This window comes from Podarcis pityusensis (assembly GCF_964106645.2).
Source record: "Podarcis pityusensis genome assembly, chromosome: 16".
Taxonomy (NCBI): domain Eukaryota; kingdom Metazoa; phylum Chordata; class Lepidosauria; order Squamata; family Lacertidae; genus Podarcis; species Podarcis pityusensis.
The window spans coordinates 23,011,874-23,027,554 of record NC_138041.1 but is presented as its reverse complement, the minus strand read 5'-3'; the positions used below and the strand labels follow the sequence as shown (position 1 = coordinate 23,027,554).

Below are 15,681 nucleotides of genomic sequence, written 5' to 3'. Positions count from 1 at the left end.
GGACCTCTAAATCGTGTTTAGAAAGGTTTATGGTGGTGGCTCTTCTAAAGAAGAGCATCTGTGACCCTCCAGATGTTGCTCAGCTGCTGTCCCCATTGTTCCTGGCCATTGGCTGTGCTTGCTAGGGCTAATGTGAATTGTAATTGAGCAACATCTGGAGAGCCAGTGGTCCCCCACGCCTGATCCATGTGCTTTCCTCCAAACTGCTGAAGAATAGACTTGGCATGAAATAAAATGGATTTAATGCTGGAAGGGTTTTTTGGGGGCGGGGTGCGTAAGAGAAATGTGAGTTTGTGTCCGAGAATGAAATAGGTAGTCTGAAGTAAGGATCATTTTGAAGTGTTATTAAGGATGGCAGAGATAGAAACATGGATCTGGCCCTTGGGGTGCCACTTGTGTGTAAGCTCTTTTCCGCAAGCCTCATTGATGCAAATGAGAGCAGCTTTTCTTCATTTCAGTGGGACTTGCCCATGAGACTTTCATAGTGAATTTGACCCCTTGCTGGTTAATTGCTGGGAGGGAAAGCATTTTGGGTTTTCCACCTCATGCCAGCATATCTTAGTTTGGCTTTGTGGACTTGAGCCTTGTGCGAATTTAATTCAGTGATGCTTCCCTCAGGGTTTCCAGGTGCTTGTGGAGATGGAGTGGCTGGATTTTGGCCATAAGTTTGCCGATCGCTGTGGTCATGGTGAGAATTCAGATGACCTGAATGAACGATGCCCAGTGTTCCTGCAGTGGCTCGACTGTGTCCATCAGCTCCAGAGGCAGTTCCCCTGCTCTTTCGAGTTTAATGAAGCATTCCTTGTGAGTTGAATACTTTTACACACTGCTTCTAATATTTTGAACCTTTTCGTAGTTCAGTATTCAGATATGAAAAGGAAGCTACCAAGCCAAAAAAAGTAAAACGTAAAAATCTCTCGTTAGAGTCTGCAGAAATGCTCACTCAGAGGATAGTTAGGTATGTCCCATAGCGTTATTTAAACTCTGAATTAGAAAATCAAATTTGGAGTTCACATTAAACTCACATATTTCAGACCTGCGTATCTGTGTTTTGGTTGTGTGTGTGAAAGAGAAATCAAGAGATCCTACTTTTCAGGCTTGTGTGCCAACAGTAATATAGCTGCATCCTTTCTATATAGGTCAAGTTGGTGCAGCACACATACTCCTGCCTCTTTGGTACATTCCTGTGCAACAACGCGAAGGAGAGAGGTGAAAAGCACACCCAAGAGAGGACCTGTTCAGTTTGGTCTCTGCTGCGAGCAGGAAACAAAGCCTTCAAAAATCTGCTTTACTCCTCCCAATCAGAATCTGTATGTACTTTTTATTGTTTGCGCTCCTATAAAAATGTAACCAGTCTGGTGCACATAGTTCTTTTTCCCTTTCCCATTCCCACAACATTCCTGTCAGGTAAATCAAGATGAGGCGAAGTATGATGCAGCTATATATATGATTGCAACTTAGTGGAGGCAGGCAAATTCTACTTCAAGGCGAGGCACTTCAGCCTACCTTATTGAAGCAAGAGTTTGTATCTAAAAGAGGGTAAGGAACCTGGTCTTCCAAGACAATGCAAAACACTGCATTAGGTGACCCAACTTGGGCAATATGTTCTTGCACTGAACAAAGTTTCATGAAGCCAGAAAGACTCTCAGAGCTACAGCACTCTGAGAATAGTCAAAAGATGTAGGACACAGTCCAGCAGGATGCTCCTTTCTGCAAACCCCCTTGAGATGAGTAGGAGCTGGCCAAGAGCACAGTAGTGCTCTGAGACAGTTGGTCTATAGGTCCATGTTGCAGTTTGAGTGTCTGTCCCCATATTCTGTCTTCATGGGAAGCACCTGGGAAGTGTGACTTGAAAGCAGCAATTAGCCAACATATGGACATACTGTACTACTATTCAGCTATTTTAGATTCAGAGCAAAAGGACTGTTAGGCATATAATGTACCATAATTTCCCTATAGACCCCAAATGTTCTTCTTGAAACCCACTCTTTTGACTACAAACATTCATTGATCTTCAGTTAACCAATTTTGCAGCTGTTAATAATGTCAAAAAACTCTTAAGGCTTCATGTGCACACTCCCACACATCCTTGTAACGCTGGTAAAGGTCTGGCATTACATGCAGCCACAGCAAATGTCACCCAACTGTACGGAACGGGGTAGGTTTTGTGTTATTGGGGGTACATTGCTTGAGAGAGAATGTGTGCTGAAGGGCACGTTATTATTACAGTATTCTAAAAGTATGGCTGAAAATAAGATAGTTAAATCACCTGGGAAAATGCATGTAAATCACTCTGAGCTCTTCTGAGACACAGAACGGCATAAGTGCAGTATATATAATAATACAATTTGTGGATGCACTACACTGCTCATCTGGTTGTTTTAAAATAAGTTGCCATTTTAATATAACATTCTTGGTTTTGGGCGTTTGCTTGCTTTCCCAGTCATTGCAATGATTCACCCTCTTTTGAAATAGTTTGTCCACTTTCTAAATTAGTGGCACTGTGGTGGTTGAGAGTATGAGCAATGAGCTGGCGGGAGGGGCTGTATCAATTGATGGGGTGGGCAAACAGAGGCCATTCCAGTGTGTCCAGAAGGGGCAAGATTCAAATGGCTGCTCTTGAATATATTCAAGATTAACCTGCGACTGCAAATTAAAATGCAAGGTCAGTCAATCTCAAACCTTAATAAAAGGATTACAGCCTTCTTAGTAGTCTGTTCGTCCTCTCTCTCTCTCAGGTGCTGTATCCTGTGTGCCACGTGCGAAACCTCATGCTGTGGAGTGCCGTTTACTTGCCATGTTCTTCCCCTTCGACCCCTGCGGATGACACCTGTGCCCCTTACCCAGTCCCAGGTTCCAGCCCTGAAGATCAGCCTCTGGGCAGGTGAGCTCAGAGTTCAGATGATGTAATGTAAGTAGATGTTTGACAGGTGAGGGAGTTGCCTCTATTGCTGTCCACGTGATTAACAAATGGCAGTTTTCAGGAGTTGTTGAGAGAGTATAGCATCATGCGAAAGATGATTATCTGCAGGCGTGATTGGCCGTTAACAGCTGATTTCTAACCTGTAATTAGAAACAATTCTCAGCATTTTTCTTTCTTTCCTCTCAAGGCTGCCAAAGACAAGGTCATTTGACAATCTGACAATGGCTGGTGACAGCAGCGTACCGACAACCAACCGGCGTAGTAGCGACCCCAGCCTCAACGAGAAGTGGCAGGAGCACCGCCGGTCCCTGGAGCTGAGCAGCCTTGGGAACCCGGAGGACGACCCCTTTGACGGAGAATGTGTGGGCAAACAAGGCAGGACTCTGGTTGGAGCAGAGCTTTCAGTGGCTGTAGCAGAGGGGCAGATGGAGAACATTTTGCAAGAGGCTACCAAGGAGGAAGTGAGCTTGGAGGAGTGTGTGAGGGGTGTTCCAGAAATGGCAAGTAAAGAAGGGGGAGAGGACACCGCTCTTGATAAGGAAAGCAGGACTGAGAACCTGGACAGCTCTACTGATAACATGGGTGGGAAGACCGAACTGGATACAGCAACTTTATTAGACAATCCAGTTTCCAGCCCACAGATGGATTTACAGGGTGCTTTTGAGCTTCAGGGGCAAGATGAGCTCCATTACAATGTCCAGAAACCATCTCAGGTGAAGGAACTACGGCCTGGCTTTTTGGGCAATGCTGTAAATAGTAACATTCAAAGAGCAGAGGAGGACAGTGTTAGTAGGCTACCTGTAGAGGTCAAAATCCCTCAGGGCACTCCCCAGCCCAGCCTACCATTTCCTGTCCTGCATGAGATGGGAACATCAAACATGGAGAGCTCTACGGAAACTTTAACAGAGAATGGGGCAAAGACGGAGCTGATCCAGAATGTCTCTTGCCATTGGCTCCATCCCATGGACAACAGTGCTGGCGAACTTTCCCGCACTGTCGAAAGTCGGCCTGAGAACGAGGACTCAGTAGAGCTACACAAACTGGCAGCGAACCTAAACAGGACTACTAAGAGCAGCAGCTTACATGACCCAATGCCTTCACCTTGTGCCTTGCCTTTAGCTGACTATAAAGAGATTGTGTGCAATGGAGAGCTGGAGCCTGAGAACAAGGTGGCAGAGAGCCCGGCAGGGTTCAGTGTTACCCAGAAATACCCTGCACCAAACGGACACTGTGTGAACGGGGAGGAAGGCAGGGTAAAGGCTTCCCTCAGCCGACAGGTCTCTGCAGCTAGCTGTAGTTCTGCCCCGCTGCATCTGAGGAATTTGCACCACAAGTGGGTTCATGCTATTCCAGGCCGGCAGCAGACAGCAAACAGCCCGGACCAGCCTGCCCGGAGTCACCTGGATGACGATGGGATGCCAATCTATGCCGATGTCATTCAGCAGCGCCTCCGCCAGATTGAAACTGGGCACCAGCAGGAAGTGGAGACTTTAAAAAAGCAGGTGCAGGAGCTGAGGAGCCGTCTAGAGAGCCAGTACCTGAACAGCTCACTACGTTTCAACGGGGATTATGGGGATGAAGTGGTAAGTTAAGCGACCTTTGCCATGATTGTGCCCGTGGTCCTGTGCAAGGAAAATGGATCCTTGGAAGTGACTGCACACAAAAAAGGCTACCTGGATACATATGCCCTCTTCCCCACAGATATATATGGCACATTGATAGCCAGAGGCTGGGGGTGTAGGGAACCAGCCTTTCCTGATTCACAAATTCTTTCTCACTTAGTCCCCCTGGAGGTGATTCTGATTCATTACAGGCAGCTGGATGAATGGCTAATTTGCTAAGCTGCTCATGCTTTGGAAAAAGTGTGTGTGTGTGTGTGTGTGTGTGTGTGTGTGTGTGTGTGTGTGTTTTAGTGCCAGTAAAAATGGCAAAGCCATACATGCTTTATTTGGTTGAGGAGGGACACTGCCTTGTATAAACATTGTATAAAGACTTGTTGATGTTGTATCAGGACTTCTTTATAGTTATTAGCAGAAGACGCCAAAGCACTGCTGCAGCAGAGACTAATTTATTCCATGTCCTGTCCAAGTTCATTGAAATGCCTATGCACCATTTAGGCCTGTTGAAAGGTCTTGACAGTCCAGTCCACTAGTTTCTGCATTTTCTTTTGAGTGGCCCAGAGTCCTCCCTCAAAAGAGGCACCCCTGTTGCATCATTTTTTAACCTGTTGGTGGTTTTAAGGGGAAGTTCTTTGTGTCATGTGTTTATGAATGCAGGTGTTTATGGATGCTTGGGGCTGCTCCAGAATTTAAAAAAATGCATGCATAACATAAAGCATGAAAACAGGGTTGATCATGATGTGGCATGCAGTGGGATGGATCACCAGCTGGCAGTCCTTGATCCAAATCCCTGCTGTGTTCTGCTCACCAACGTGAGTTCTGTCATTGTGAGGTCTATTCAAAGGGGAATGAGCAACTGTGAAAAGGTGGTTAGTAGCCAGCCAGCCACATGTGTCCCATTCTTTCATGTGCAGCCTGGATGAGAGAGAGCAAAATTGCCAGTAAGTAACCTAGTGAGTCGACAGGAAGCGGGTGGCGCTGTGCGTTAAACCTCGGAGCCTAGGGCTTGCTGATCAGAAGGTCGGCGGTTCGAATCCCCACGACGGGGTGAGCTCCTGTTGATAGGTCCCTGCTCCTGCCCACCTAGCAGTTCGAAAGCACCCAGTGCAAGTAGATAAATAGGTACCAGTCCGGCGGGAAGGTAAACCGCATTTCCGTGCACCACTCTGGCTTCACTAGAAGCGGCTTAGTCATGCTGGCCACATGACCTGGAATCTGTATGCCGGCTCCCTTGTCCAGTAAAATGAGATGAGTGCCGCAACCCCAGAGTCGTCTGACTGAACCTAATGGTCAGGAGTCCCTTTACCTTTACCTTTACCTTTAACCAAATGAATCGGGGGGGGGGTGAATAGAGAGAGTGGGTGGATATTTGGAAGGTAGGCTGTTGGGCTTGTGCTTGGCTCTGGATTGGTCCTCCCAAGTGATGTAGTCGTCTTAAAGGTTTTGGATCCGATGGGAAGACATTAAGACCTCAGTTGAGACTTCATTTCTACCCCAATATATAGAACAATCCTAAGGTAGGATTGGGGAGCCTCAGCCCTAGGGGCCAAATGCAGCCCTCCAGGCCCCATCTGTTTGCCCTCTGAACTTTATCCAGGCTACACCTGCCCTCTTTTGCACCCCCCTTGAGTGTATTTATTTGACTGAAATGGATGGAGAAAAGAAGAGTGTGAGAGTGTTTATAAAGCTTATCCTACTGTGCAGAAGTAAAATTCACATCCATTGGCCACTTTTGCTTCTAGTCCTGCTCATCACTGGCCCGTGGCCCCTGGAAGGAAATGTGGTCCTTGGGCTCGAAAATCTTCCCCTTCCGTGTCCTAAGGAGAAAGGCTTGTCCCATAGACTTCTGCTGTGTGTTGAGTAGAACTGCACAGTAGCTGGAAAACTGGTATTTTAAAAATAACCAGTGTTTTGTTTGCACAGCCTTAAAACTGTCTGAAACTGGCCAAGGGATTTGACTGACAGGAGGATGCTGCCATGGAGCAGCAGCATCTGCGGTGCTGGCACAAGTGGGGTGTCTGAAGAGTTTATTCTAGCTTCTTCCCCCCCAGCTGACAAAGACTGAAAGAGAAACTAAGTACCCGTGATCTCCTCTCATTTTCTTCCCATTTTTACCCAAAGGGGATGTCTTCTGGCCACTGCTGCCACTCCATCACTCCACTGTTGCCTCTCCCAAATTGCTTGTACACCCACAGTTGCTCTAGTGAAGCCCCACTCCATTCCCTGTGCCCCACAACCACTGCTGTAGGGCTTAAATAGTCTTTTCTTCATGGTTGTATGATATGGTGCTCTGCATGGCGTACAGTTTTTCAAATGAATTGGAAAGCAACTGAGTCTGTTCAGGGATTCCATTGTTTACTGTTGGAGCTTTTGCAGCACCGTATTTATGCCACAGAGCTCTGTCTTCTGCTCCACATCACACACCTCTTCAAGTATCTACCATATAGAGATAACATCAGCACCCCAATCATTGCCAAAATATATGAGCCATGAAAGTATATTGCTATCAGATATGCTCATGGCAACATTTGAATTTTAGCAATGAGTTTGGGTTTTCTGTTTTGCAGAACTTTTGAGGAATTTGGTAGAAGCCACCTCTCCACCCTATCCCATAATCTGATCTCTGAGCAGGAGGTTCAGAAGGATTCCCTCTTCTCAGCTGCCTAATCCATGTTCTGAGGGGTTGGGAGTAGGTTCTGTTCAGCTGTGTTTGTTTGCCAACAGACTTCAATCCCTGACTCGGAAAGCAATCTGGATCAGAACTGTTTGTCTCGCTGCAGTACAGAGATTTTCTCTGAAGCCAGCTGGGAGCAGGTGGATAAACAGGACACAGAGGTACAGGCAAAATCCATCTCCGTGGCCTTCCTCTCCCTTTTCCTTATATCGGCACCTGCTACTAATCACCTGGCTCTACTCTGTATCCCTTTGGTTCTGACATTGGTCTCATGAAACCTCTTCCCTCTTGTCCCTGTTGTCTCTAATACTTAAAAATCTGTACCTGTGCCAAAGAAGCCCCATAGCTGTCAGTTTTCTGCCTTTGGACCTGCACTGGGAAATGATGAAAGCATTTTCCTTGTCTAACACATGGTGTGTCAGTGTGCTTGGCTTATTTAGCTAAGTAAGTGTGAGAGAAAGTTGGGGGCCTTAGCACTGGTTGTGAAAACTTGGTATTTGAGATGCTCGGTTAGAAGATTCTTCTGTTATTTGGCCAAAGATGAAGAAACAATTCCTTCCTTCCTTCCTTCCTTCCTGCCTTCCTTCCTGCCTTCCTACCTTCCTGCCTTCCTGCCTTCCTTCTTACTTTCTAAACCGTGTTGCTTGTATTTAAAGTTCTCTCTCTCTTTACATCTCTGTTCCCAGGTGACACGATGGCTTCCCGATCACCTGGCTGCACACTGTTACGGCTGCGACAGTGCATTCTGGCTTGTCAGCAGGAAGCACCACTGCAGGTAATGCATGTAGGATGGATAGTGTGGGGTGCAGGTATGCTATTCTGCTGCCATTTCCTGGAGGGGCTTCTCTTTCTTTTAGCCTCTGGGCACTTTGCCTTTTATTTTTCCTTGATAAGATCACTCTCCCATGTCAGAACATAGAGCCACACACGGCAGTGTTATAGCAAGGGTAGACACCCACTGTATAGCATTCTTCTTGCTGAGTCCACCATGGCCTGCGTCAGAAGGGCTTAGCTTTTGACAAGCTGTAAGAGTGTTATAAAATTTGTCACACAGCCCACATCCACACCTTACAGTTAAAGTACTAGTATACCACTTTAAAGACTCCTGGCTTCTCCCAAATAATCATAGGAACTGTAATTTCTTAAGGGGGCAGAGAGTTGTTAGGAGGTCAGATTTCCCGGTGGCTTTGCACTGGGGCTTAAGTATGAATCCTAAACTTCCCACCAATACACAGTTCATAGAATCCTGTGGAAACTTGGTCCCCAGATGGTGATTTGAGAAGAGGGACAGAACCCTTTTGCTTTACACCTGCAGTCTTGTATCCTGCCCTTCCTCCCAAAAATGCCCAAAGTTGCAAACATCAAAACATTAAAGCAATGCAATTTAAAATAAATTTTTAAAAAACACATATAAAATAATTAAATGTAAAACATTTAAAAGCTGTCACTAAAGCCCAATTTCAAGATTGCCATGGCCAGCATCTTTTATCCATCAAATGCCTTGGGTAACCAGGAGGCGCATCTCGCCCAAGAGGGCAATTCTGCAACTGGGGAACCACCACTGAGAAGGCCCTGTCATGGGTCAGCACCTGCCAGGTGGCAGTCGGTTATAGCTCTGCCAACAAGGCCTCCCTTACCAATGAAGCACCCCAGCCTTTTTTAGTGGGTTTGCTTGCCTCAAACTTTCTCACTAACTTGTTTTGTTTCCAGTCAAGCAGCAGCACCAATAGGCTCCATGCCCCCCCACTTTCTTTTAAAAAAATATTCCTGGGCTTACTCTGCCAGTTTAGCACCTGGCCAGTGCTTTTCCTTTTACACTGCATTTTCTGCTTTGAGCAAATGTTTAAATCACCTCATAGACAGAGGTCCTCTGCTTTGTGCTGAAGTCTGTTAGAACAGGAGCTTTGGACAATGTTGGAAATGTCCCATTCAATTTCTTCATCTTCTAGCTGTGTCAAGACTTCTTAGCTGAGAAGGCTTCCAAAGAACAAGTAGGAGCCGATTTTGAGATTTGATCCATCTTGAGACAGTGTGTGGCATGTCCATTTCCTCAATAGTTAAATTGTGTTTCCCAGTCTGATTTCTGTGGCACTCTTTATTTTATATTAAAATCAGAGGCATGTGCCTCACATCTCCCCACCACCACCAAGAAAACCCCCCAACCACCATCACCACCACCACCAACAACAAAATACCCAAACCAGTTTATTTTCTACAATAAGAAATGATGTTTCTCAGTGGAGGCCATGGACTGTGTTTCTGCAAGTGTCACTGTTCTTGCCATGCCTACTGATTGGAGGAAGGTGGGTCCGAAGAAAGATACCATGCAGAGATGCAGCAGGGACAGCCTCTTCCATTGCTGCGCCATTGTTGGGCTTGCAGGGGCCATTTAACTTCATTTCTCACAGCACACTAACATTTTTTGTTTAAAACATAGCTGTATATTACCTTCTTTCACACTAGCAGGAAAAGACAGTGGTCTCACCTTGCCATTTCTGGGGGAAAAACCACAAATCCTCTGATTTAGTCTCCCCTCTGAGCTTTTTCTCCCCTCCTTGCAGGGACCCTGACCGTGTTGATCAGACTTGGTGAGCATTTGGAACAGCCTCTGTTGTCTGCTTGCATTTCTCCGATAACCTCTTCAAACTAACCTTTGACTCCCTCCCCTGCACTCCTCTTGCCCATAAATCGTTACACCAAAGACGAATGGTAGCAGCCCAGTTGGATATCGAAGTCTGTGGGCCTCTTTTCACATTATACTAATAAGCCTTTTTGTTTCATACTGCATACTGCAACTTTGGCTAACATGCAAGTGGCTTATCTGCAATGAGTATTTCAATTATAAGAGCAGGCAATTTCTGTGTATTGAGTGGTAGCATCCGTTTTGGTGGAGTGGAGACCCCCTGTATCGCTGCAGCTTACCTGCTAGAGCTGCAGCAAAGGCAATGTGTCCACCCTGCCCTGGCCCCATCCAGGTAAGCTGCAGTGACACCAGTGTCAGGAGGACAGCTCTAATCCTCCACACCTGCCACCACTGGCATATAGAAACCAACACATTATTTTGGCCTTTTTTCGTTGAATTTGGTATTACAGAGAGCTGGCAGCTGTTGGGGAGTTCTTGAGCAGTACACGGAGAGAACCTTACCAATCACTTCTGAAATAGCACAAGAGTGAAAAAAGCCTTAATCGTGGGCTAATGGGCACTGAGTGAGGGGCAAGGCAGCGTGAGCATTAGGGTCTCCTCTGCTAGCCAGGTGGAGTAGAGTCCCTGAGAAGGAACATGACTTTGACACTGAGGGCCAAGAGTCTGGCAAAAATCCTGAAATGCATATAAGAACCTGCTTAGGGACTAAGTGATCCCTTTGCGTGAGATTTGAACAGATATACCCAGGCAGAAAATTCCACAGATAGTCTCTCTTTTACACAATGTCCAGGAATTTCTCTTGAAAGGAAATATTTAGTCTTCTTTTGGCAGCTAGGTCGGGCTGTGAACCCTCACCCTTTCAGAATCTTCACTGTGAGGGCATTCGAATGGCTTTTTCATAGAGTGGTCTGTCTTCACTGCCTTGTTGTTTTCACTCCTGCTGTTCTCTCTGATAGCAGGGTCTATTGGAGTCCATAAGAAGACTTCCAAATCACCAGCCCAAGTCTAGCCCTGAGTGAGTGATATCTAGAGGTTGCTTTGCCATGCTAGAAATATGAAAGTTTGTGAGATGAAAAATGGGGGTTTCCCTTTGCCTGTTACATCGACAGTTAACATAAAGAAAAACCACACCTGGCACGAACTCTTTATATAAAGCCAGTTGCCTCCTATCTCCCACTATTAAGCTACTGGAGAAGAGCAAATTAAACCTGCTATGTTTGTTTATGCCAACCTCAAGGCACCTGTAGTGAGGTGCAAAACAATTCTTACCTAATGCTTGCCTATATCTGCAAGTCAAAGATTATGAACCAGGGACCTTGTCCGCTTATGCTGCTCAGAGCTGCATTTGGGGGAAAGCAGGTTTGAGAGCAGAAGTGGGGGGTTGTGGGGTTCTAGTTGCACGCAGGACCCCATCCCTGCCCCAAGATGCATGTGCTGTTATGGCCCTGTGTGACTGACAACTGACAGTTGTGTCAGCTGCTGCATCCCTCATTCACTCAGTATGTGGGCTGCATCTTTTCTGGCTGCTCACTGCGTGGCTTTGCATGGTCCCCATGGACTCACATTTTCTTTGTGCTGAAAGACAGTGTCGCTGTAGTTCCCTTGAGCTGCAGCCGGCTCACTTCTGGCTTATGTAGGCTTTTTTCTTTTTTGGGGAGGAGTTGACTGGCTTGCCAGTCTTCAAGGCTTGATTCTAGTTAACTTCTTTTTGGGAAGCAGCAGCCAGGAGCAGACGGAGACATAGCTGAAGTGTTCCATTGCACTGAAGATAGGCACAAAAGAAATTTGTGGCTCGGTTACAGGCTCTTTTCACCCCTCCAGATCACCATTTCTGGGCTGGCATCATAGCAGACATCACCATCCCGTGGCACTCTGACCCACTGCAGTTTGCAGGGGGGAAAGAACTTAACCCTCTTCCACCCAAGCTGCTCTTTGGCAACTAGCCCAAAGGCTGTCCCCCCCCCCCCCAACCTTTTTCTGCAAGCACCAACTTAAGACATGTACTGTTGTGGAAACTGCATTCCTGAGTTGTAAATTTACTGTAATTTCTTCTCTTTCTGACTGAAGGAATTGTGGGAATGTCTTTTGCTCCAGCTGCTGTAACCAGAAGGTGCCGGTCCCCAGCCAGCAGCTCTTCGAACCCAGCCGGGTCTGCAAATCCTGCTACAGCAGCTTACATCCCAGTAGCCCCAGCCTTGACCTCGAACTGGACAAACCTATTGCTGCCACCTCAAACTGAGGCTCCAGCGTGGAAGGAAAGCTGGGAAGAGACAGCACCACCTCTCCCTGCTAAGCAGATACGCACATTTCTCTGCTGACTGAAGCTGGTAGGACTGGAGAGAAGCCTTGCACTCTGGAGTCGGGAGGAGAGATGACATGCTCAGAGGGACAGGATGCCTGTACTGGTGGAGAAGAAACCCCTCCTTTCCAGCTGTTCCTCCCAGTGTCATTTTCATCCACCTCATGTAAATTTTGTGTGGATTTTGCTGGAAGACGACGAAAAGAGGGTCTGGAATCTTCCCCGCTGGCATTTCTTTTGCCCTGCTGTCAGAACTGTGCTGCAGATGGATGATTCTACCTTGCTGTGAGAAGAAGGGTAATCGGTCCAGAGACCTTGTGAATACCTTGTAGCGTCAGTGCTTATGCTTTCTTTTTCCCCAGTCACTCCTGTTACTTCCCAACAGCAACCTGCTGTTTGGGAAGTTGTTGCTGCTAGAAGAAATGGGAGCTGCCTTCTCGAAAAAACCTCTCTCCCTCTCTGTTCTTAGAGTGGGCTTAGTTATCCTTGCTGCACGAAAGGGCAGGCGTGGGGGGGGGGCGGAATGGGTTGCAGATCTCCACATTGGGCAGTCCTTTGCCGATGTTGGCAGACTTGTGGCTCAAGGTAGGCAATGCCTGGACCACTTTGGCTAAAGAAAGTGTACGCTTGTTTGAGGGAAGTGAGAGGGAAGGGGGATTGGACAGACCATTCCTGTTCAGGGTTGTATTTTTAAACTGGCACCTCACTGTAAGACTCTTGTACATGCAATTTGTTTTGAAGGAACTGGTGTTTGGGCTTATTGCTAGCTGTTAAAATGCTATCCTTGCTCCCACTTTTTTCTTCTTAAAAAAAGATAGTTTACACAGAAGGCAGAGCTGCTTCGCTGCACTGGGAAGGCTGCATGCAAAGTCAAATAATACTGTTGGCCAGGCTCCCCCTCTCACAAGGAGAACCCCAAAGCAAATGGGGGGTGGCTTTGATTTGTTCGGGGGTTTTCTGCACAGGAGAGTCAGTGGAAACTGGTTTGCCAAGGCCCCCAAACTAGGGCATTTTAACAACTGCCCCCCAAAAAATTTGTATGTAAAGATACAACTCATCTAAAACGAAAATGTGCCCCTTACATTAAAATCACTTTTCTACTGCTGTGCTATGAATAGTCTTGAGTCCTCCTATTTTTATTTTAATATCGTCTTCCCAACCCAACCCTGCCAACAAAAAACACTTACAGGTTTTGGTTGGTGGGTGTGAAAGTACATTTTTTTCTGCAATTCATTTGCTAGGGGAAGCTGAAGCAGCTTCTGCCTAAATATTCCACCAAGTAGTGACGTGCCTCTATATTCCTCTGCCCCAGCCTGCAGAATTTGACTACTGAACATGTTTCCTTTATCACACGGCTGCCACCACTTGAAACTGCCTCAGCTTGAGATGTCTTCCTCATGGCACAAGTTCGTAGGCAGCACTGATCTCCCTGTGGGCAACTGTACCCAAGCCAGCAACTGTGGGGAATGTGTGGCACTGCCAGTAAAGCCCTCCAACCATACCAAGGGGGGCTGTGTATTAATAGCAGCATGGAGGAAGAAGAGAGACTCCAGCAGCAGTGGTGTAATAAGCTAACCAATCTTCCGAAAAGAGATTGCAAAGTTAGAAGTAACCTATTGCCAAGATAGGGCAATGCCTTCTAAAGTGAAGTTTTCGAGTGTATTGGAATACCTGATGGAAGAAAGCAGTCAGCAAACTTTTGTTTCTTTCCATGTTCTCTGTGAAAAGGTGTGTGTGTTGATTACAACACAGTCATACATGGGAAGCATTTGAGAATGAAAATCAAGTCTTTCCAAGAGACATAGGAAGAGACTTTGCACCTTTTAAGGCAGCTTGGGGATGTACGTAACTTCTTTGTACTCCTCCTTTCTTCCAGCTGGGAGAACGGGCAATACAAAGTCTGGCTCTAATTTGGCTTTTGGATTTTTAATATAAAATTAAATGTTATGGGAGTATGCAGCAAACATGCATAGCACTCTTTTTTTAATAGAGGTGGGAGTTGCAATGGAGTAAATGGAGTTTATCTGTACTTATCCATTAAAGTGGGTGAATAGAGATGATTTTTGAAGGAAAAGCATAATTGTGTTGCGCACTGTGGCAGTGTGGTTTTAATGGTACAAATAGATGGTGAAAACAAGGTCTAATATTCTGCAGTTCATAATGACAGGTGCCAAGAGGTTCCGATACGGGTTTTTTGGGGGGGCGTGTCTGTGATGTACAGTGTGAATAAACGCTTGCAGCTCTTAGTCTTTTTGATCAATGAAGCACTTTTTTATTAATATTTTATTCTTTGTATGTAAAGCAGGACACTCGCACCAGATAGCTGTGTATATATAAAACTCTTCTCTCCTGAAGAGGAGCGCAAAGTTGCTCCTTTATATTTTTCAATTTTCTTTTGTCAAGAGCAAGACATAAATACTTTAGAATTGTTAAATATATAAATAAAAGTGAATAAAGTTTAGAGTTTTGCACGGGAGCACTTGCTGACCCACTTCCTACTTTTTTAACTGCCCCACCCTTCTGTAAGCTGGAGAAATGTTCTGCTACGTCTTCCCTTTTTTCCTTATCACTGGTTTGGGCAGGGTGGTGGTGGCAACAACAGCAGCGGCACAGAGCCTTGTTTGCCTTTGGAAGCAAGTTGACCTCTTGAGGGTTTTACTAGTATGAGATGCCCCTCCTCCTGTTACTTATGCTTCTTCCTGTTCCTAGGCAAGAGCAACCAAAAAACCTTTCAAAACCTTCTCACGTATATATACGCGCACACTGTGTTGTACCAAATGAACGAGCTATGAGAGACACTGGTGTACTACACAGCTACATCCCTCATTACTCACACAAGAAGAGAACACTGCATCACCAATTGGGTATTCTGCTTGAGGTGTGTTCACTATCTCAGTGGCAGGCAGTAGGTAAGATCTACAGCAGCCTTTCTCAACCTGTGGGTCCCCAGATGTTGTTGAACTACAACTCCCATCACCCCTAGCTAGCAAGGCTAGAGCTCAGGGATGATGGGAGTTGTAGTCCAACATCTGGGGACACACAGGTTGAGAACCGCTGATCTACAGCATTAAATGACTTTTCCTGCGCTCCCAGCTTACCATATAAATATCCCAGTTTACCATATAAATCTGCTACAAATTTCTTTCTCCTTACTCCCTTTAAGCAACCCAGCTAAGTATTCCACAATAAAACTAGAGCTCTTCCTAGCACTTTTCTTTTAGCTGATCTGTTTTGGCAAGAATCTCTATGTTTATAGCCTTCTCTGTCATCCCCTCTGAGAGCTCCATCACACTCTCTGGAAAGACGTGCCTGTGCAAACCATTTTGCAAGTGGGTGAGACTTGATATGAACTTTTGGCCTGTAGTCTTTGGTCTGTGTGGTGAGGCTACTTTGAGCTGCCACTCCCTCGATTCGTGGTTCATTAGGAGCAGCTACACCCATATGGCTGGATAAAGTGGCTTCCCATTGAATTAATTCCATGGATTTTCTTCTGAAACCACCTACAGCTTTTCGGGTTGCAGC

General features: G+C 46.1%; 1 protein-coding gene across 12 annotated transcripts in view; it reads left to right on the top strand.

Moving 5' to 3' along the window:
• MTMR3 (myotubularin related protein 3) overlaps nt 1–14,635 on the top strand; it is a 41,982-nt gene extending 27,347 nt beyond the window's left edge. For 2 of the 12 annotated variants that reach the window (XM_080986179.1, XM_080986185.1), the window contains 8 exons: nt 619–804; nt 1,140–1,310; nt 2,739–2,884; nt 3,111–4,506; nt 7,267–7,377; nt 7,903–7,991; nt 9,778–9,804; nt 11,928–14,635. In XM_080986179.1, the coding sequence (XP_080842305.1) occupies nt 619–804; nt 1,140–1,310; nt 2,739–2,884; nt 3,111–4,506; nt 7,267–7,377; nt 7,903–7,991; nt 9,778–9,804; nt 11,928–12,099 (2,298 nt within the window). In that variant the 3' untranslated portion in view covers nt 12,100–14,635. The remainder of the gene's footprint in view (nt 1–618; nt 805–1,139; nt 1,311–2,738; nt 2,885–3,110; nt 4,507–7,266; nt 7,378–7,902; nt 7,992–9,777; nt 9,805–11,927) is intronic. The other 10 variants (XM_080986188.1, XM_080986181.1, XM_080986183.1 and 7 more) reach the window with 7 other exon arrangements.
• Nucleotides 14,636–15,681: the final 1,046 nt, after the last annotated feature.